At 32.3% G+C, this 21,899-nt stretch overlaps 2 protein-coding genes across 2 annotated transcripts; one reads left to right on the forward strand and one right to left on the reverse strand.

The window, feature by feature from the left end:
• The first annotated feature begins 888 nt into the window (after positions 1–888).
• LOC114386770 (autophagy-related protein 8C) lies at positions 889–3,044 on the forward strand. The gene is made up of 6 exons (XM_028346814.1): positions 889–1,093; positions 1,196–1,258; positions 1,531–1,586; positions 1,673–1,725; positions 2,520–2,638; positions 2,715–3,044. Exons 2-6 carry the CDS (start codon positions 1,222–1,224, stop codon positions 2,807–2,809), a joined length of 360 nt encoding a protein of 119 aa, XP_028202615.1. The 5' UTR covers positions 889–1,093; positions 1,196–1,221; the 3' UTR covers positions 2,810–3,044.
• A 3,924-nt stretch (positions 3,045–6,968) lies between these two features.
• On the reverse strand, positions 6,969–9,601 carry LOC114386878 (ankyrin repeat domain-containing protein 13C-like). The gene is made up of 2 exons (XM_028346943.1): positions 7,829–9,601; positions 6,969–7,618 (listed from the first exon to the last, which is right to left on the reverse strand). Exons 1-2 carry the CDS (start codon positions 9,236–9,238, stop codon positions 7,259–7,261), a joined length of 1,770 nt encoding a protein of 589 aa, XP_028202744.1. The 5' UTR covers positions 9,239–9,601; the 3' UTR covers positions 6,969–7,258.
• Between the last annotated feature and the right edge of the window lie 12,298 nt (positions 9,602–21,899).

Here is a 21,899-nt window from a genome sequence, read left to right on the forward strand (position 1 = left end):
TGTTAGACACTGTTTTTTATGAAAACATATTTTATACGAATAAATAATACTGCTGTGAAAGATAAAATTCTAAATTGAAGTAAGGATCGAATTAAACCAAATTTAAAAGATTAAAGATTAAATTAATTTTATTTTAAAGATAAAAGATCAAATTAAATGTAAGAGATAAGAAAAAGGACTAAAATATAATTTAGCCAAATATATATTAGCATTATCAATTAATTCAAATCAAAATACATAATTGATTACCGCAATTAAATAGTAGTATATCATAATTAAATAAATTATTTTATTCTTTATTTTGATCACTTGATAAATGATTGCTTTTATTATAAAAAAACATTTCATAAAATTTAATAGACTGATTGCATAATTTATAAAATAAAAATTTAAATATTTAATGGTTTAATTAATTGATTTAATAATTAAACTAATTACTATAATTACATATTTTATGAATTAAAAATAAATAAAAATCAATGGCATTTTGATGAAAATATATAGAATTGATGTAAGATTGCCACGTAACATTTGTCCACAAAAATTTATCTTATAATAATTAAAAATTCATTCGAGCAACATATTTTTTATTTATATTTATTTCATTTTTCTTATTTGATTTCTATTACGTAAAAACTATTAAAGAATATTTCTAATATAATGAAATAGGCCGTGGCGTGGATAATTTACCTGTGATTTCATATGGTCCCTTGCTAGTTTCTTAACCTAAAATGCAAAAAAACTAGACCTAAAAATAACACAACCGAAAAATATGAAAGAAATTTTTATATATAATTGATAATAATCTAAAATCTAAAATGAAAAAAATATGCATTTAGGTGTCAGTTTTTGAAAGAAGGTTGCAACACAACGAAGCTTACTTGTGAAAGGGACGATTCGAGGCGTATACAGAAAGTATAAGTAGACGTTCCGTGTTGGACTCAAACAAAACAAAACAAAACAACATCAAACCAAACCCTAGTTTCAACTTCATCTTTGTTTCATTTGATTCGCTCCCAGACAGAGACATAGCCTCTTTCTTTCGTTTTGAGAAACAAACCCCTCGTTTCAATCATTGATCCTTTTCTGTTAGGTTTGTGAATTTGCTTTTGTTTTTGTAAAACTTTGCACCTCCCCCCTTTTGGATTTCGTAGTTAGGCGAAAATTTTAATGTTTCCGTGTTTCAAATTTGCAGATACCAGTTACTCTTCCAATTTCGTCATGGCCAAAACCTCCTTCAAGCTTCAGCATCCTTTGGGTACTTTTTTTTCCCCTTTAATATTTCGTTTTCTCTAATTTGTTATATAATCTGTTGGGAATCGAAAGATTTTTTATTGGCCATGCCTTTTGTATTGTAAAAAATAAAAATTTGAAATTATTGGGGAATGACAAGGATCTTTTTAGCTTTTTATCTATAGGGATAGAAGGATGAACGTGTTTACTATGTTCGCGTGAGTGTTTTGTTTTGAGATTCTAAAACCCTTGGTTCATTGGACCAAACTAATTGCTTGGTAATTTTTTACGTGTCAGAGAGAAGGCAGGCTGAAGCTTCTCGCATTAGAGAGAAATATCCTGATAGAATACCTGTAAGATTGTACTCTGTTTAGGTACCCTGTTTATATATTTATTTATTCTTTTAAAACTCTTGTTCATATATTGCAATTGTGTGCAGGTGATTGTGGAGAAAGCTGAAAGAAGTGACATTCCAGACATTGATAAGAAAAAGTAATTGATTTTCTTACTACTTCTGTCCCTTTTGATTAGTTTCCAGGCCTGATAATGTTGTTTTGCTGCCTGAAGTTTTAATGATTTTGTGGGTGGGGGGGGTACTGATGTTCATATAAAATACCGATCAAGATTTAATGATTTTGTATTGTTAAAGCTATGAAGCATGTTTGGTATGAAGCTTTTTGTACGCCACTCATAACTTCTTTATCAAATGGCATTTGTAAAAGATTAACAAGTGAGGCCAGAATGTACTAATGGTATTCTTATTGCAAAATCTACTTTACCGAAGTGAGTGTATATGGCCAAGCCATAAGTTGTTGGTCACGGTGGAGTGGCCTAATTGGCCACTGTCACTAGAGCCTTGGATGCTACTGCTTGATCTTATTAAGATTAGTTTGAAGAACAATTAATAGAATACAAAATGTGGTTTGTTAATACTATAAAACAAAGTCTCTGTTTAGGGATGTCTGGTAATTTGATTCTGGAATAGGGCATGCTGCTTATGCATGTGCAGAATGACTATGAATATTGACGGTTGTTTTTTCCTAATCTAATGATCTCTTCTGAGCTATCCATCTGCGAAGCTGCCTCCAAGTGAGATTCTAGTTTGTGTTTTGAGTTTGTTTTGAACATTGAAGCATATAAGCTAGAGATAAGTATTGAAAGATGGAGGACCAGACTTAGTTTTTCCCCCCATATTCCATCTATAAATATATTTATTTTGATCAATAGTTGATCTGATTCTGTGCATTAGTGGTTTCTCAATTGGTTCTCTTGTTGTGATGATGTAGATACCTTGTCCCTGCTGATTTGACTGTTGGCCAGTTTGTTTATGTTGTTCGCAAAAGGATTAAGCTCAGTGCAGAGAAGGCTATTTTTGTTTTCATCAACAACACTCTACCTCCAACTGGTAAGTATCCAGTCATGCCAGATGGTGATTTTTACCTTTATAGCAATGATTTTATGTACTAAATTACTTGTTGCAGCTGCATTGATGTCTGCTATTTATGAGGAAAATAAGGATCAAGATGGCTTTCTTTACATGACTTACAGTGGAGAGAACACCTTCGGATCCCATTAGGCATAATGCATGTTAACTTCTGTAAATAGCTCCCACAAATCTGCACCCAATTGTCAATGCATGGCCTTTTGAATATTGTTATCCTTCACTTCTTCGACTATGTTATCTTTAAATTATAATTTTATTACCACGCATTTTGAATTCTGTGTTGCTTGGTTTCAGTAACATCTACTTTATGTTACCACTCTCCTACTCCAAATCTTCACTGGATAAATTTATATTTGGTTACCACGCATTTAAATTGTGTTGCTTGGTTTCTGTAACATTGATATACTTTGTGATGGCTAATTTTTGGGCGAAAATTATAGAAGAGCACTATTGATACAAAGATTTAGTGTAGGAAAGTGACATTTGCACAAACACTTGTTCTCGTCAACCCAATGAGATGAAGATATTATCCTGTTTTGTGGTGAAGGATAAACTTAGATTTTTAAACCATTTTTTATGAAGGTTATATCAGACTCTTAAAAATCACTTTATATATAAACAAGTTAGACTCTTTATAAATACCTATTTATATTCCCGTCCTATGTCAAGTTGTAGTGATTTTAATTATAGTTTATAATTTGTTTTACATGAAGTTTTTTATTGGTCTATTTTAATGTTTTATCATATATAAAAACTTTAATATTAAATAGGCTAATTAGTCAAGTTGGGTTTTAAAAAAGGCTAGGACAAGCCTAAAAAAACTATTATATAGGCAATAAATCAGATTTGCGCCTTAAAATTTTTAAATACACCAGGCTTATATATAAAAAAAATTGTTAGGGTCGGCTTATTAATTCAATCCTCCATTGAAGGTGAATAAGCAAGATATCAGGGTTTACTAATGAAGCTTCAATTAAATTTGGTAAATCATAAAAATGTTTGAAGCTAAAATAGATGTTTGTTCCATAATAAATCCTGTTGTTAATATTTTCTTCTCGGTCTTTCTTCCACAAGCCTGAATGTGATATAGTTCCAAAGGTTGGCAATTCCAATAAAATTCGATAGACTTATTGGAGGGAGGGTTTCCTTGGTGTGCGCTCCAGTAGGAATTGAACTTATGAATTTGTCAATTATGAGTGGCTTTAACTATTCAGCCATGGATGCTTAGTGGGAATCCTCATCTGCCAGTGCACATTCTGATCGATCCCGTAAAGCAATTTAAAGAAAAACTGATCAATCTTGATTAAATTTAATGGTCTCTGAAATCTACCTTACAACGAGGAATATTGGGCTCCAATCATCAATCGTGCAGCGATAGGACCAACCCACTAATCCTCAAGTGGGTTTGCTTCTGAACAAGTCACTGAAGTTGTTTTTCTTTAAAAATAATAAATAGAAAATGAAATAAAACACATTACCATAGAAAATGTTTATCGAAAAATAGAAAGAAACTCAACTGCTATTGCAGTAGTGCCATTCGGAGAATTACACGTAGATTTGGATCCTCCCAAATCCCAACAATTTGGAAGTGTTGTTTCTCCTGATTTTTTTTTTTTTGGTCCATGTGACACAAATTGAGGCCCCACTTTTAATCTTATGCACACCTATCATTGCAGTTGCTTTTGAATCTGGCAAAACCGCCCTCAGCACCCGAATTCTTGTTCTTGCGGATGTCTTTTTGGGATCTAGTGCCATCCTCCTCCATTGCACCAATACCACCCGCACCCCATTATCAGCCCAACTTGGTGCTTCGCTCGCCATGTTTCTTTCCTATGTGCCCTCAATACAATAATAAATCATTAAACCTTTGTTAGATTTGTAGAGGAACCTCGATTTTTTCATTACAAGGAAACAATGGCTTAACTAACGATGAATCAGCATCTTAAATAGTATAGTCCTAGGTACACATAGGGAAGAACTACTTGCCTTAAAAAAAAGAGTAAATCACCTATTGTGTGCTTGGAAGTCTTGAGCGTTGTTACTTTAGTGTCTAAAATTAAGCCTGGCTAAAGTGCACCTCAATACGAGGAATCAAATGGTCTTTAACAATGGTTTGTTGGACATGGTGCAGAAAGTTCAATTTTCGGCATGGACTTGGCTATTCGAAATTTGTGATTAGTTTGATTACTCCTTTGTACTGTGGAGTATTAATCCAGGGGCTTGCATCTTCAATCTGCCAGAATTCGTGGGATAGGCAACCAATGAGTTTGGAGATCGAAATCTGCTATAGTGTTGGACTATTGGAGGCTAACAACCTAAATTTGCCTCGATGGAAAGATCACGTGGTCTACAACGTGGACTCTTGTGGGGATTCATTTAGGAGGGAATTGAATTGGTCTTGTGTGGGAATTGGTCTTGTCTTGGAATCATACATTTATAATTTTATGAAAACAAAATATGGTCAAATTTTTTATAGAAACTAAAATGGAACTTTAACATATTTACAGAAATAAAAAATATATTTTAGCATTTACTATAATAGCAGTCAATCACTATATTATCATCCACATCTTTTGGAGGCAAAATAGTACACATCAAAATCAGTTGTTAAATTAAAGAGAGAGCTTTTGTACTTTGAGGATACACTAAATTTAGCATCTGATAGTAATTAACTCTGGACTTCTAGCATCAACTTCGTAATTTAGTGATGGCATTTTTCTGTTAATTTTGAAATTTACTGTCACATTTTCTAGGAATTCAGAAGACCTGCTGTGTTGAGTGTTATCTTTAGGCCAATGTAATTGTTCTAATTCACTTTTTTTTGGGTGCAAATTTTCATGAAGAAAAAATGGTGATATTTGTTAAAAATATTTCCCTTCAAAAATAGCCTTGCCGGATTTGTGAGGGGCCCGTGATTTATTGTTTGGAATTAAAAATCTGGTTCAAGGTTACAATCAGAAAACTTTAAGAAGAAAAGGGAAGGCCTCGTCCAAAGAGTGGGGTAAAAGGAATAAAGATTCCTGGAAATGTCTTCTTCTGTACTACTACTAATCAACACGTTGGGCGCTATTTGCACTCAAAATAAAAGAGGGTTACAAACGGTTGTCTCTCATCTTTAGTCATTCTCCAAAGTATGAGACATGTATCAAACATTTCTTGCTGCTGAATACTTACGAAAAAAAAAAACATAAGCCCTTCTTCTCTATATGTCTAGTACTGGTTGAATGAATTATTGTGCTTCCACAATGAAGTGTACGAAAATGGTTTAGTCATTAGAGCAAAACTTGAATTATCTATGTAAATACAATACATTTACACTAATATGCATTACACTCTAAATTGGGTTTACTATTAAGGCTACTTTTGACAAAGTAAGTCTTGTATATATGCCTTTGAGTCTTTGACCATTTGTTCTCATTTGGGCTGTTGGTTATTGTTGACCCTTGAATCTTAATGTAGGAGTCTTAGATACTCTTGTCGCCTCGATGATATCAATAGGATGGGGGTGTATATGCTTGAGGGCATATTCATAATCCAAAATTTTCAATTTACTCGTCGGTAATTCACATTCTTGATTCTTCCCATATAACTTTGGTTTCACGTCATCAGGCACTACACGTGCGTTTAAGATGACGTTACAAGTTGTAGCTTTCACGTCCATTACCAACCACTTGACGCCATAACAAGCCGTCGCAATTATAATGGAAAAATAGTGATAAGTAATGAGAAAATACTAAGAACTAATCCCAAGAGATTGATTGAAAGTAAAACAGAATTTAGCATTCAAGACGTTGTAAGTTTAAGTCATCATCTGACTCATCTCATCTCTTCAGAACTAGGTAATTGGAAATTCCTTTTATATATATATATATATATGTGTGTGTGTGTGTGTTTTCTCTGAACTCGAAAGTTTTTCCTATATTGGATTCAACACCCGCTAAAATGTTGCCCATAAGAAAAAGAGAGAATAGGATTTTCTCATGTTGCATTCTTACAAAATCACTTGATAATTGTTTATACTTTATATTTCTCTTTATAAACATCACTAATCACTTTGCTTACTTTAAAATTCATATCTGTTAAGAATCATGAACTATTATTAGCTGTAAACTAAACCGACACACGAGACAGTAAATGGAATTGCCAATTCTACATGGGAACCTGGCTCAATCAGACACAAGGATGGTGTAGCATTGGCAATAAGTAACCAATTGAAACTCAACAAAAAAACAAACACGAAAAATTTGATCTTTGTCCCTGCCCCAAGCACCCATTCCCCAAGAATGAAAAATTAAACCACAACAAATTTCTATATAACTGAAAAAAGACAAAACAAAACTGTGATTAAACCACAACAAGTAATGCAGTTCTATATTCTAAAAACTACTTACTGCGAAACCTCTCTATGAACACCGTTGTCTCAAAGCCCCCAGTTGATTAAAAAAAAAAATACGGGGATATATACACAATAATGGATGCAGCTTTTGGCACATTGCTATTTGCTACAATCGTTCATATCTAGTGGAATTCCTTCAGCTTAAAATCTTTCCCACTGATGCATACTTGTTGTGTCGTTCGTTTTCACTTGGATTTTCTCACGGACCTGGACTTCTTCATTTTCCGTGACGAATCATTCCCACTATTGGTCCACGTATATCCAACAGGAATAGCAAAAGGATCAGAATCCAAAGCCCCAGAAGAAGAACATCGTTGTTGGTGTTGGCTACTACTACTACTACTAGTACTTCTTCTCAGCCACGTGGATCTCCCAGAAGATGATGAACCCTGCCTTCTTAGTTTCTGAGGATCATCATCATCTTCTGCATTGAGCAAATGCGTTGGACTCGATAACGGCGTGTAGAACTTCTCCACAGGTTGCAGCTCCACGAACTTGGTAAACGTGACCACCACCCTCACCGTAGGGACCACCGGGATTGCCACCTACCCCACAAAACCACAACATTAAAAACATAAACTTTTTCCAGTTTTAATCACCACCGTCCGATGACAAATCAAAATCATTCACGAACTTTCGCAAAACCCACCCACATCAATCAAATCAAACCAATTATCAAGTTAATCATTTTCAGTCCCACCGGGACACACACAAACAGTGAAACACAAACAGCAGTGGTCAACCACGTTACATACCTTCACCGGAAAACTCCCCGGCGGGAACTTCGTCGTCAGAAGCTCCCGGAGCCGCCGCACCGCCTTCACCTTGTTGGCCAGAATGTCCAACAACGGCAACAGCTCCTCCGTCTTCAACGGAAACTGCTCCGTCAACCACACCGCTGGTCGCAAGCTTCTCAAATATTCCTTCTCTTTCGTTGGTGGGGCCGCCGGAGGCGGCGCCACAGCCGCCGCCGATGACCTCCTCGGCGGTGCGACGGAAACGGAAGGCAAATCCACGCTTTTTCTCCCCATTGGGACCCACTCTCGTTCTTCTCTCACAAAACTACTATGTCTTCTCTTATCAGCATTGTTGTTACTACTCAGAGGCATTCCAAAACTCGGATTTTCCGCAACGAGAAAACCGTCTTCGTCTTCATCAAGCTCCAACGGCAAAACCTGCTCACTCCCTGCCACGTCGGATTCGCCTGCAGCAACTTTCCGTGACCGGAAACTGAAAACCACGTTATGCACTTCGAAAACCCTAGCTTTCCATTCTCCAACATTTTCCATCTTTTCTTGTCTTCTCCAATTGGTTCTTCCGACGAGCTCTGCTTTCGTTACATCCATCCCCGGACGGTACACGCTGCTCTGCGAGCAGAACCCCGCCGCGTCGGAGTCGCTCATCGGAGTTCCGGCGTTCTCGAATGCGTCGAAGATTTTCTTGTCGTCGCGGTTGAGCACGAGGAGGGAGCCGGCGGGGACGCCGGCGACGGAGTCGCCGTCTCCGAGGAAGAGGAAACTCTGGTCGGCGCGGTGGATTTTGAGGCCGTCGAAGCCGGCGAGGGTGGTGTCGGCGCGGAGGTTCCCGTCGCTCTTCCAGATTTTGTAGGTGTCGGAGGGAGCGATTTTTCCGACGAAGGGAATCACGGAGCTCTCAAAGTGAAACGAGATCTCCATGTAGAAATCACGCATGCGGCGGAGAGCCGCCACGAGGCGAGGCAGGCGGCGGCGCCACTTCGCCCAGGCGGCGCGGTGGTGGAGCCGGACGAGCACCTGCGCGATTTCGGAGGCGCGCCGGCAGAGCGCCTCCTGGAGCGGGTTCCAGCCGGCGGCGTTGTGGAGGGAGATGTCGGCGCCGGCGGAGGCGATGGCCCGCGCGGCGGAGACGTCGTTGAGGCGGACAGCGAGGTGGAGAGGCGTCTCCCGGAATGGGACGTCGCGGCGGTCGAGCACGGCAGAGATTTTCTCGGCGACTCGCTCCTGAGTGAGCGAGTCGGACTCGGTGATGACTCGGGCCGGGTCGGGAACTCGGGGAAGCGAAGAAATGATTCTGGAAAGCTTTGTGTGGTCGCGAATCGCCACCGCGTAGTGAACGGGGCTGTGTAAGTACTGCTCTGACTTTATCGCCGGATACGACGTTGTCGGATCTTTGCTCGATTTCGCCATTTCTATTTGCAAATTGCGATCAAACTAAGGATAAAGAAAAAACCCACACACAGAGAGAAAAAGAGAGAGAGAGAGAGGGAGCAATGTCTTTTTCTTTTGTATTTGTAATTCTTTCTTTGGGTTCGTTATTTTCTTTCTTAAAACGTAAAAGTGTAGCTGGTTGGTTGAGGTGTTACTAAAACGTTATGTCTTTGAATTAATTGTGATTCAATGAATTAATTAACATGATACAATTTTGTTAATTTGTTCACGAGTAGGAGAAACTCTTTTTTGGCCTTTTTGGATGTGGTACTTATTGCTCTCCTCAAATTAGTTATATTAAATGTTGAGTTCGCTGAAATGAATTGAAAGCTAAAATATACTGTGGTATAGTTTTTCTTTCTTTTTTTAACCAAAAAATATTTAGTTTTTCTAAGAAGCAAAAGGCGTGACGGGGAATAATTGAATTTAGAAAAGCTGTGGTGTGTCATGTGAGTGTGACTGTAATTGGTAAATGGTAATTACCATGTTAAGATATGCTGTCTAAATGACACGGGAAGGAATGAATGAAGAAGCAAAGAAGGAAAGGATCTTACTCAGGTTCCCTTTTTGTTTGTTTAAGCACGGTTCACACTTAATCACCTAAGAAATCGCTGCTCCTGTTCTTTGCACTTTAGGATTAATTAATATAAATAGATGGATAGTAGTAGTAATTTATTATATTTAGTTTGTCGATTTAAACAGGTGTTAAAAAATATCTAGGTACTGACTTTATCCTACAGAATATTCCTACGTGCGCTCGTCCTATATGTTGCCATGTATACACGCATGTAAAAATTAACATTTAAAATATCTATATGAGACTTACGCAAATTAAAAAATGGTATTCTATTAGAAAAAGAATGCTATTCTCCCTGAGCCAGTTTAATCTAATATAGAATCATGGCAAGGCACGTTAATGACGTTATTTATTTTTCATTTTTACATTTTCCACTATGCAAGGAAATTTCCTTACTTAACATGAGATCGTAATAAGAAAATGAGACAAATACAAATATTTAAGTAATTTGGATCATCTAATTGAGAGATCAGCTGACACAAGTAGGAAGTAGGATGATAGGGATTGGGTTTGTCTAACTTACTAACTAACCCTGGTTGACCTTGGTCATCGATTGAAAAGGTAGGCTAACTTAACTATGAGAACATTTGGGAACAGCAAAGCATGACAAGGATCAAGGATAATAGGAAACCTCCAAAGTTTTCGTGGCAAATTCCAAATAAGTCTTACTTCACCACAGATAAGACAAGCAGTCACCAAATCACAAAGACATGTTAATAGGTCAGGTAACAAATCTTGTCGCTTGTCAAGTCAGAAAATCAAAACGATTCATTATCTTAAAACAAATATATATTACCACAATTCATTATCTTAAATAAGTCAAATTTACAAAATATATTATATAATTAATATTATACAGGTATGATCGAACACAATGCGATCCACCACAACAATTCAATAATATGTCGAGAACATCTTGACTTACCGGGACCATCTTGGGCCACAAAGGCATGGTTAGATTACCTACTAAATAAGATAATTAACATAAAATTAAGAACTTTAGTAAAGTAAATATAGATTAAAAAAATGGTAATCTGACTCGTGGATCCTTCACTCATTAAGATATTTTATAAAAAGGGTTAGATTTTTTAGGTAAAAATGCGTGTCAAATTATCTTTTATAAATATTCAACATGCCGAATACACATATTAGACAGAGAAAGGAAAATCTACCTTCAACACACAAGATCAATACTTGGATTGAGAAAAATTACCAAAATACACTCATGCTGATACAAATATTATTTATACATTAATTTATATTAATCATTAATTATTAAAGGGTTTGTTTTTATTTCTTGAAAAAATATTAATCATTATTTCTTAAAGGGTTTATTATTATTTTTGTTTCTAAACCTTTTAAAACTTTTTTTTTTAATCTCTTAACTTTCGTCCTTTGAAAAATGTAATAAAAAATATTTTAAAATAATGTGAAAAAGGTACAGAAAACATCATTCATACTATACACAATACATATCCATATATGATTATGAAATTATGCAAAATATGGTATAAATATTATTAATTACAGTTCTCAATTAAAAATACATCATATGTTTTATATTAGGGTGAATTAAGTTTTTAATCTCTCAATTTTTTTAGATTTTAATTTTTAGTCCTTTAAAAAATTTTATACTACTTTTACTTCTTCGTTAATTTTTCATGAGCAATTTTAGTCTTTTAAAATTTTTTTCCCTATTTTTAGTTCTCTTGTTTATTTTATATTTAAGACTATTTTTTATCAATAAAAATAAATGAGAATTAAAAATGGATAAAAAGTTTTAAAAAGACTAAAAATGATGATAGAAAATTAATGAAAGATTAAAAGTTACGATAAACATTTTGAGAAATAAAAATTATAATATAAAAAGTTAAGAGATTAAAAACTTAATCCCCATTATATTAATATATTAAGTTTAAATTTCGTTATATATACATTAACAACTACCATAACATTTACAACATATTGAATTCTGTAAGAGTATAATAAATGATGTTTCTGTTAGTGAAAGTGTGGGTTAGATTAAACAGAATATAAATGTACTGTTATAATGACCAATTTGTTTAAATTTTAAAAAAATTATTTGTGAAATAAGAATTTTTTTAAGAAATAAATAAAATTTGTTTCTTAAAAAATTAAACGAAGTACTTTAAACAAACACATTACAAACATAAAATCGGTTATTTTTATTTATAATTTTTTTTTAAAAAAAATAAGTTTAAATTAATGGGCATAATATCTTCCTTTCAATTATATTCTTCACTAAAAAATTACTGATATAGAAAGTGTGGGCTAGAATTAGAATATGTATATCTTTTTTGTTTTATTTTCTTAAAATGATTATAAAATAATATTTATAAAATACGCACAGAATATTATCATTTTTGCTTCAATCGTACTGTTTTTTTTATATTTATAAAAAAAAACTTCAATCGTATTCCTTGTTAGACAGGTCAAGTCCTTTTGGAATTTTCTTTGGTCGTGGCTGTTTTCCTACAGGCTTGACTGATTGACTCAGATATGTCATTCTGCCATGCAAATAGAGAAAGTAAAGCCAGCACTATTTGCTAGTCAATAGGTGCTGTGGCTAATTTTGGCTGCCCTCAGACTTTTTTTGTATTTTAATTGTCCAAGCTTTTTTATTTATTATTGAAAAGATGGATACTAATTCATTCTAAAGTATCTAACTAAGACGTCCATCTCTAAAAATAGATATTTTTTTCATATATTTGAAAATTGAATCCCTAATTGGGTTTTTTTTACCCATATACTTAGGGATATAATTATGTGTCTAGTGTCTACTATATTATACTACAAGAATTTGTCGCGGTAGGACTAAGGTTGCAAGAAATTGAAGATAATGTGAGAAATTTTATAATAATTTATATATTTTATTTAATAAATAAATTAGATTCTTTTCATATATTATGTGAAATATTTGATAGTTTAATATTTTTTTGGGAAGGTAAATAATAAAAACACTCAAACTTACAACTCATACTTAGATTTAAAAGTAGGGAAAAAAATTACTAGCTCTTTTTTATATATTTTTTTTTATGTTTCAGGTTTCTATTTTTTTTTTCCCAAGAGGAATGCAATGGTGAGACTCTTTCTAACATTCCCTTGTACACACTCTCTACCATTGGGTCACGTCACCCTTTTTTGTTTTTTATTCTCTGTCGCATGGTAACTGGCTCTACCTGTTTATATCTATTTTGACTTTATAATTTAATTTATTTATTTTTTGAACCACCGTGCTGCAATTTTGATCGGGCTTGCCCTAACACTTCAGGTCAAGATCCACGACCCCGGTAAGAAAACCTGCATCTGGCACCTTCAACACCGCCAAGGAAGCCACGCACACCTACTACACCGCCGCGAAGGCCAAGACCAATTTCCCGACACCCTCAGAATTCATCCTTAACAACAACATTAACACGCTTAGTCCCAACCAGAGCAGCACCCTCCACTCTTCCATATCCTTATTTAATGAGTCTTTTTAATGAGTACATTTAAAATATTAGTTAAGAAATTAAAAAAATATTTATTATATAAATTATAAGAGAACTTAAAAAAAATTATGTAATTTTTCATTTCTCAATAAAAATATTTTTAGTTTAAATTTCTTAACATTAGTGACATAAATATCAAACATCAAAGTATTAAATAAAAATATTTTAGTTCAAATATAATAATTTTTAATTTTATTAAATATTTCTTAAATGTATGTTTGACAACCTTAAATATAAAAAAATATGGGAAGAATATAATATTCATAAAAATACAACACAAAACACACTAGGTTGTTTTGATTTTGATTTCTATACAAAGTTGAATGATGACTATTTCACCGTTGGTTTGGTTAAGTAACATGGAGATTTGGTCTAAAGTTGAGATTGAAAGGCACAAAGCAGAGACCGAAGGGTGAATTTTTTTAATTTCTACCATACTGTTGGGTCGGGGGAGATTGGGACCCTATTGATCCGCATGTTCCCATTTAACAAACACAGACGCCATTTCTGGCTACCTTTCTTCTCCAGCTCCAGGGACTTCAGTTTTTTGGCCATTGATTGATATTTTGTTCATATATAACAGTAACATTAACTTTTAAGTTAGAGGAAATAGTAGGGTAGAATTCTCTTTTTAAAGTGACAACCCTATAATTTAAATCTCATGTTACAAATAAAATTCACCTAGACACTTTAGCTATGACCAATCACTGATGAGTTAAAAAGGCTGCCTCTATTTGCAAATTAATTATGTAAAAGCCTAAGGGGACCCAATGATCAATTCACACAATTCTCTTTTTGCTTTTACCTTATATCAAATTTGTGCAGATTTTCTTGTATTTTTTCAAGTGTATTATTGGATCTTTAGCCTGTAACCCAAATCATGTAGAATTCACGTGCTATAGTGGCTGAGTCAGGTAGCTAAGGGATGCATGAGCATGATGCATCCATCCTAAAGTGCATCTTTCATGTCCGACTGTAAAACTGCTCTGTGTATATGAATTCAGCTTTATCAGCCTTTTGTTTTTATAAATGAAAAAAAAAATCTTTTTTTTAATTTAATTTCCGTTTAATGGGGAGAGAGAAAGAGAGACAAAAAGCAAAGGAATCAAAGTCCTACATTCTTAGCTTTACTTGTATGTACTAGCTCTACGACTTTTCTATCAAAACTTGTTTGAATGCTTTTCTTTCTTTTTTCTTTGGAGGGGGATCTGCTCCATAACATAGGAATGAAGGACACAGTAAGAGGATCAAATCAAAGAAAGGTTGTAGGGGTGGTATTTCCAACTTCTATAATATCCCTGCTTTTTAGGAGATCTAGCTAGGAAGCTTCTTTTGGCAATATTTCTTTAGTGCAATTGTTTTTACTTGCAACTAGCTGTAGGGTAGAGTCTGTACACTGTATTTCATTCATGGCTAAGCTTTAGAAAGAAAAAAAAAAGAATGTTAACTAAAAGATTATTTGCCTAGTTTCGCTCATCAATTATGTAATAGCCCTGATGCTCATGCAGATCCTTTAAAAACCAAATTACCGTTGGATCCGTTCTTCACTTATAATTTAAAGTAAATTACACTAGTTATTTATGAGATCGATTTCATAAAATTACACAAATTCTATCTGTTTTTAAAATTCATAGCAACTTTCTTCGTAGGAGAGCACGGTATAATATTTTTAAAATAGTTAAGAGGATAAGTGTAATGTATAAGAAGGTATATGTATAAACAATTTAAGGGATTAGTGTAGAAGTAGAAAAATTAGAGAAGTTTATGTATCCAAGAAAACAAAATGAAATTTATGTAATTTTATGAAATCTTGGAGGTGAGATGTATGATTGAATTTTATAAGAGTATAATAAATGAACACATTATTAACCATTTTTAGACTATAATAATTAAAATAATGTTTCCAGTATAAAAAAAATATTTCAAATACTTATTTTAAGTTAAAAAAGGAAGATATCAAATTATATCTGTATAACTTTTATCATCTATTATATTATTTGATAGCTTTTACTTAGATCATTTTTTTTTTCTTAAAGTCACCATTAGATTGATGATTCTCTTTATATAGATTATATATACATAATTTTATATTAATTTAAAATTATTTGATATAGCATTCATATATATCAAAATCAATGTAATATATATATTTTTAAAATATATTAAAATATGAATAATTTAATCACCTTCTAATTATTCTTCAATTTTGACAAAAAATAACACAAACAATTAGGGTTATATAAAGTTACAATTTTCAACAATTGGATTAAAAAAATTTAACTTTTATATAAAATTATTAATGTTGTAATAGTTGATAAAAATTATATTGATATAATTTGATCTCTCCATATACAAAATCTAATTTAGAATCATTATTTTTTTTCTTGATGATAAATATTAATTATGTTAAGATTCATAACTAGTTATTGATAATATTTAGATTCATAAAACGGAAAAAAAAATGGTCCTCAGAAATTCATTTTAAGGGACAAATGTGGAAAATAAATTTATGCTCTAGTATAATATAATTAATTTTAATTGAAAAAACTAGTAGAAAAAGTTGTTAGTAATTCATCTAAACCCTTCGATATTCTAATAATAAATTTAGTGGTAATTAAAATTTTGTCCACCCTAAAACCACATGTCTTACTTCCTCGCGGTAGCCTACATCCCCAAAGAAAACTATAGATTCTTTGGGCCCAAGATTTTAAAAAGTCGCAAAAGCGGGCCAGTAGCTCATTAAGTTGGTCTTTTCTCAACCTGATTATCCTCTATATATTTTAATAATAGGGAGTAAACAGTTTTAATCCTTGAAAACGCGTTGTCATGTTAGTACTAGGGCACGATAATTTGAGCAGCTCCTTCATCAGTACACTGGTGTAGGCTTGGGTTTGGGCCTTACAACTTGCGGGGGTCACTTCGGCCACATTAGGCACTTGGGTTTCAAACTTGGGAACTGCTTGAGGCACCAGCATTTTTTCTGGAATAACAGTTTTTAAAAATACCAAAAATCTTCAAGAGGTTTGATTTTTCATTTCTGCAGTATCTTTTTTTTTTTCCTGCAAAATCTCACACCCTTAGTGTAAGTTGTTCTAGTTAGCTTCCATTAGTCTCCTCTTTTGAGCATTTTTTGTCTCCAATGGTGTACACGCGTTATTCAAGAGGATACGTTGAAGTTGGGTAGTTATTCGTCCCCAGAAAAGAAGAGGTACGTAAAAAAAATTTAGAAACATACGAATTTTCAATTCGTATGACTCATATGGATATCAATCTGTATGATAACTACATTCTTAAAATTCTTGCGCTACACTTGTGCATGATATATTCTTAAAATTAAAAATTCCAACAGTCTTCACTTTGTGTTAGCTAAATGTGTTATATATTTTTCCTTTGCTAGCATTAAGCCTTTTTAGGACTTTTCAATGTAGTTGTCAAATACTAACTCAAATTGTTGGTTCTTTTCACTTTCATTCCAGGAGTATACAAAATTTATGCGTGTTCTTGGTTGTTATCCAGTGGATAAAACAGATACATCAAGTTTATCTTGAATCAAATAAAAATACAAGATTTGATCAATTTGGGATGAATCTTCTCGTAAACTAAACATTTTTGTATTATCCAAATATTATGTGTGTTTTGAATTTTTGTGAAAGCGTTTTAAAACGAGTCAAACGTGATCTGCATAGTAAGGATGACGGTTGTCTACAATTTGCACTTTCAAACTTAATATATAACTAGAAAACACGTGAGTTTATAAATAAATGTTTATGATATAATTTGGAGGGACTACAAATATTTTTAAAAAATAAATTAAACAATTGTAAAATAGAAAAATAGTAAGGTTTATATTTAAGAAAATTTTATAAAAATTTAGGAGACAAAAATTGTTAGGTTATTGTGGAGAAATTTATGATAATCGCAATTAATGTATATCCTAGAAATAAAATAAGACTCTTCTAGAAAAAGAAATAAAGTACAACTTATAAGTTGATGTGATATATAAGTGGATATTAAAAAAAAATAGAATATCAATTTTTCATGAGATTTATAGTTTAATTCCCTTTCCAAATAGAATTATCTCATTATAATTACAAAATAGATCAGGTAAAATAAAGCTCAACAAAACTAGATAATAAATAAAATAAAAAATCTAATAATACATGTAGTTTAAGATCATACATTAAGCAAATATTTTGATTAGTTTATTAGTTAAGAGCTAGTAACGAAGAAAGTCTCTTCTTTTACGTAGCCATCTCCATGAGTTTCAGACGTTCATCTTTAATAAGTGGTATAACTTTTTGACAATTCTGCGTGCAATGGCTCTATCATTGTCAACTTTCATGCTTCTTGCCTCTTTCTCCCACTGTAGTTCTTCCTTATGGCGCCTCTCCTCCTCTCATTGTCTTTCACGTGATGACCTTTCCTCTTCCTTCTGCCTTTCACATCCATGCATGCTTCGCCATTTTTTTTTCTTTACTTGTTCTTCTCTCTTGATGTATGGCAAATCAACATAGCTACAGCTTTAGAATATCCTGTTCATCAAGCTCTTTTCTATTCTTTTTCTCTTGCGCTTCAAGTTCTCGTTGCGTCCTAGCCTCTTCATTTTGGAAGTTAGATAGATCAATGAGCAACCATTGTCTAGTGATAAATCATGTTGGATTCATGCATTGAGATACCTTTTGCTTCCTTTGAAACCTTGATAATTCTTCTGCATTGATAACCCTCTTGTTAGATGGAATTAGAAGGGTGTTAATCAAAGTTGTTATAGGGTGAACCCCATTATGAATGTTGGTAGTGACATCAACAAATGGTTTTTGTGGAACACCATCATTCTCTCTTGAAGCAGACAACAAAAAGAAGATTTTGTCAACCTTGCTGAGACAAAAGATTTAGATCAGATATCTGACCTTGACTTCCATATCCATAAGGGGCACGCACATTCATTCCCATTAAGGGAAAGACAGTCCACAAGATAACTAGACAGTGTTTAGCAAATTAATCTTAATTAAGCGGTTTTTGATGTCAAATCTTTGCCTCAGTTTTTGGATTTTTTAGCAGACTCAATGTAATCACTTAGTCTTCTTTATCTTTTTTTTAAAACTTCAGAAGCATCTTTTAACTTCTGCCTCCGTTTCCATATTACATGAACAGTGCTACAACAACTGCAAGCTGTATGGTAAATAATAAGCATCGTCAATGTCAGCCTCAAAATGGAAGATCCAATCACCAAAACTTTATTCATGAATCAAGAGTGTCTGTAGGTGTACGTACAAGTAAGGGGAGGAAGAGAGTGAAATAGATACATGTATACCTTAGCAACTCCTTTAGAAAGTAGTCTCCTTTCAGTTTTGGGCTTGCGCACTATTTCACTTTATCTTAACTTAATCTTTGAGTAGCCTACAATTATATAGCAAAGTTCAGAACATATTTAAATCATCAAAACTTGTGTATATTACATACTATACAAGCATTTTCCCGCAGGCATCAAGGACTATTTAAAACTTATATCAACATTATTTACCAAAAGAGCAGTAAAGCACTCAACCCATTTAATTGGAAAATAGGCTTAATTCAAGCGAAGGTTTGTGGCCTAACTCAGTAACTGTCAAAGAGATCACTTATTTTAATAATTCCGATTTGTGGTTTCAGTTGCGCAAGGTAAGTGAAGACTCTGATTTATAAGGACATTATTCTTGGTGAAAGAGCATCAACATTATTAGAGCCAAATTATGAAATATTTAAAAAAGTTTTACAGATTGTACAAATAATGCAATTAATACCCTCTTGAAAAAATAGGCAGTTTAAATTAAAGTTGACAATAAAAGAGAAACGCTAGATCATGCAATATACCATTGCAAAAAAATCTTTAAAATGAACAATAATAAAAATAAAAGTGAACATTACCAGAATAGGATGACAAAACTTGGACCTGAGAAGCTACTTGATGTCTTCTCTAACGCTCTTCAATGATCAAGATTAGACGCAAAGGACTCAAACATAAATTGTCTGCAATGTGGTATATTAAATTACATTTGAGAAACAAATTATAAATAATTATAAAAGCATAAGATATGAAAACAATTTCCAGTTTGTTAACTTTTCCAAAAAAAAAAAGTGAAAAGATTACTGTGTAGTGCAGAGTTGCCTTTGAGAGAAACTATGGTGATGGAATCTGTAATCTAACATGGTCGAAGGGCCCTAAGCCTGTATCCCTGGGGTATCACAACTCACACATTGGGTTTTCCCCCATCAACATCTATTTTTGGAAATTTTTTTCCATATTTCATAATTTGTCCATTTCACTCATTCTGCTTCTGCAATTCAAATGGAACAGGAGTTAATAATGAATATGTTTTGAGATTTATAAATAAAATGACAATGTAATGAATTGCAGATAAGTGAAATGAAAATAAAATGAAGGAGAAGGAATGTGCAGTTAAAGATTGTAATGTGCATTCAAAATGCTTTTGCAATTTTGATGCAGTAAGATTATTTATAATGTAGCAGCAATAGAGCAATTCATTAGCTGCATGTGGATTGTTCTTTCCTTTATTTCCAGTATATCGTTTGCATTCTCATTGGAGAAAAGTTACTGGACAAGCATGATAATATGATATGATCAACATTTGAGGAAACTGACTTAGGTCAGAATTGTGAAAAACTCACAGAGATAAACAAAGAGGGAGATTCTATAAACTTAAGAAAGAACTGGTATAGTGTGAAATAAACATAGTTGCAAACCTTAGTGAGAACACATATGGAAAAAACGATACTCTGTTCAAGATCGAAATGAAGAAGAGATTGTGGTTCCTGGTGAGAAACAACAACAATCCACCTGTTAATAAATTTAAAAGAAGTAATGACAATTTAGTAACTGATAAATAGCATTTGTTTCAGACTTTCCTTGAGAGAATGATATGAAAAAGTTGTAATGATAGTTTAGTAACTGATAAACAGAATTTGTTTAAGACGTAAAAAGTGTATAACAAATGGTGAAATGAGAAGAGTGTCATGTAAGCAAAAAGGCTAAAATGGATGAATCTCTGCTGAGAATCTGAGATGGCAACGTCACAACCTGTGACTCACAATTTATATATTATAAATAGATAAACGTAATTCATTTGAAATAAGTGAGTTCTTTTTAAATTTTTTAAGGATAAAATGGATTTTACATTTGGAATTCATAAATTTTTTAAAAATATATTTGTATTATAATTTAAAGATTATTTTATTTTATTATTTAAACAAAATTAATTTTCTAAACTCTTTTTAAAACATTTACTTTTAAACATAAACTAGTGTTTTAGAATTTAGCCCATATAATTGCACGGACTTATTCAAATTTTTACTCCCTTATTTATATAGTCAATAGAAAGATTTTTTTTATATAAAAAAAAGATAATAATATATCTCAAGAAATTAGAGACTATAAATTCTTTTAAGAAAAACAAAAAATTATGTAACACATCCGAAGAAATTTGAAAAAGGAAATAATCTATCCCCACGAAATTAAAGACTATAATTTAAAAAAAAAAAAGACGGATAAGCTATATAGAATATAAAGGAAGAAGACAATATGGGGAGAGCTGTATATATATATATATATATATATATATATTACAGTTTAAATTTTTAATAAAAATATATCTTTTAACAATTGTGAATAATTATAAAAATATTTGTCAATGATATTATGACTTTTAAAAAAAATTTCAATATCAATAATAACTAACTTTGGATATCCGTAATTAAGTATATTATTCTAAAAATTAAAATGAAGTTTTAAAAATCTTTAGTATTACCTTTAGAAAGTAAATTGAAATAAGAATTTGAAATTATTGATGAAAGAGAGAAATCTTTGGAGTTAAAAAATAGTTACAAAATAATAAGAGAACTATTAGAAATCCATAAAAAATAGAAAATAATAAGTTTGTTCATTTAACGTAATAAAAAATTTAGACAATAAATTAATTCTATTTTCCAATTAACGTAATAAAAAATTTATTTATACCCATGTAAATTATTTAAACGGATCAATTTGTTTAAACTTAAAAAACTTATTCTAAAAAGAATACTTTTAAAAAAAGTTATTTCTTACAAAAAATAAAGAGAAAAACATTTTCTTTTCAAAAAGAAATAAATTTAGACAAACACATAAAAAACAGAAAATTAATTATTTTATTAAAAAAATAAACAAACAGATCTAATATAGCAATTTATTTTATTTTCTTTATTAAATATTAATCCACAAATTTTTTATTAACTAGCTTAATATCCCGCATTATGCATATTGTAATAACTATTATTATACTTTGCAAAGAATTTTTAAGATAAAATATGCATAGTTTTCATAATTGTTTTTAATTAACTAAATACGTACAGCAAAAAATTAATGACCTGCATTTTTTTTTTCTCATATAAGTATTTTGCTTTATAGATAACTCTATTCAAGACCGTGTCAGAAAAATTCAAATAACAGTTAGTCACATTATGACTGATCACACATATAAAATGAGTGAAAATAAATAAATTATGCATCCATAAAAAAATC

This window comes from Glycine soja, chromosome 15 (genome assembly GCF_004193775.1).
Source record: "Glycine soja cultivar W05 chromosome 15, ASM419377v2, whole genome shotgun sequence".
Taxonomy (NCBI): domain Eukaryota; kingdom Viridiplantae; phylum Streptophyta; class Magnoliopsida; order Fabales; family Fabaceae; genus Glycine; species Glycine soja.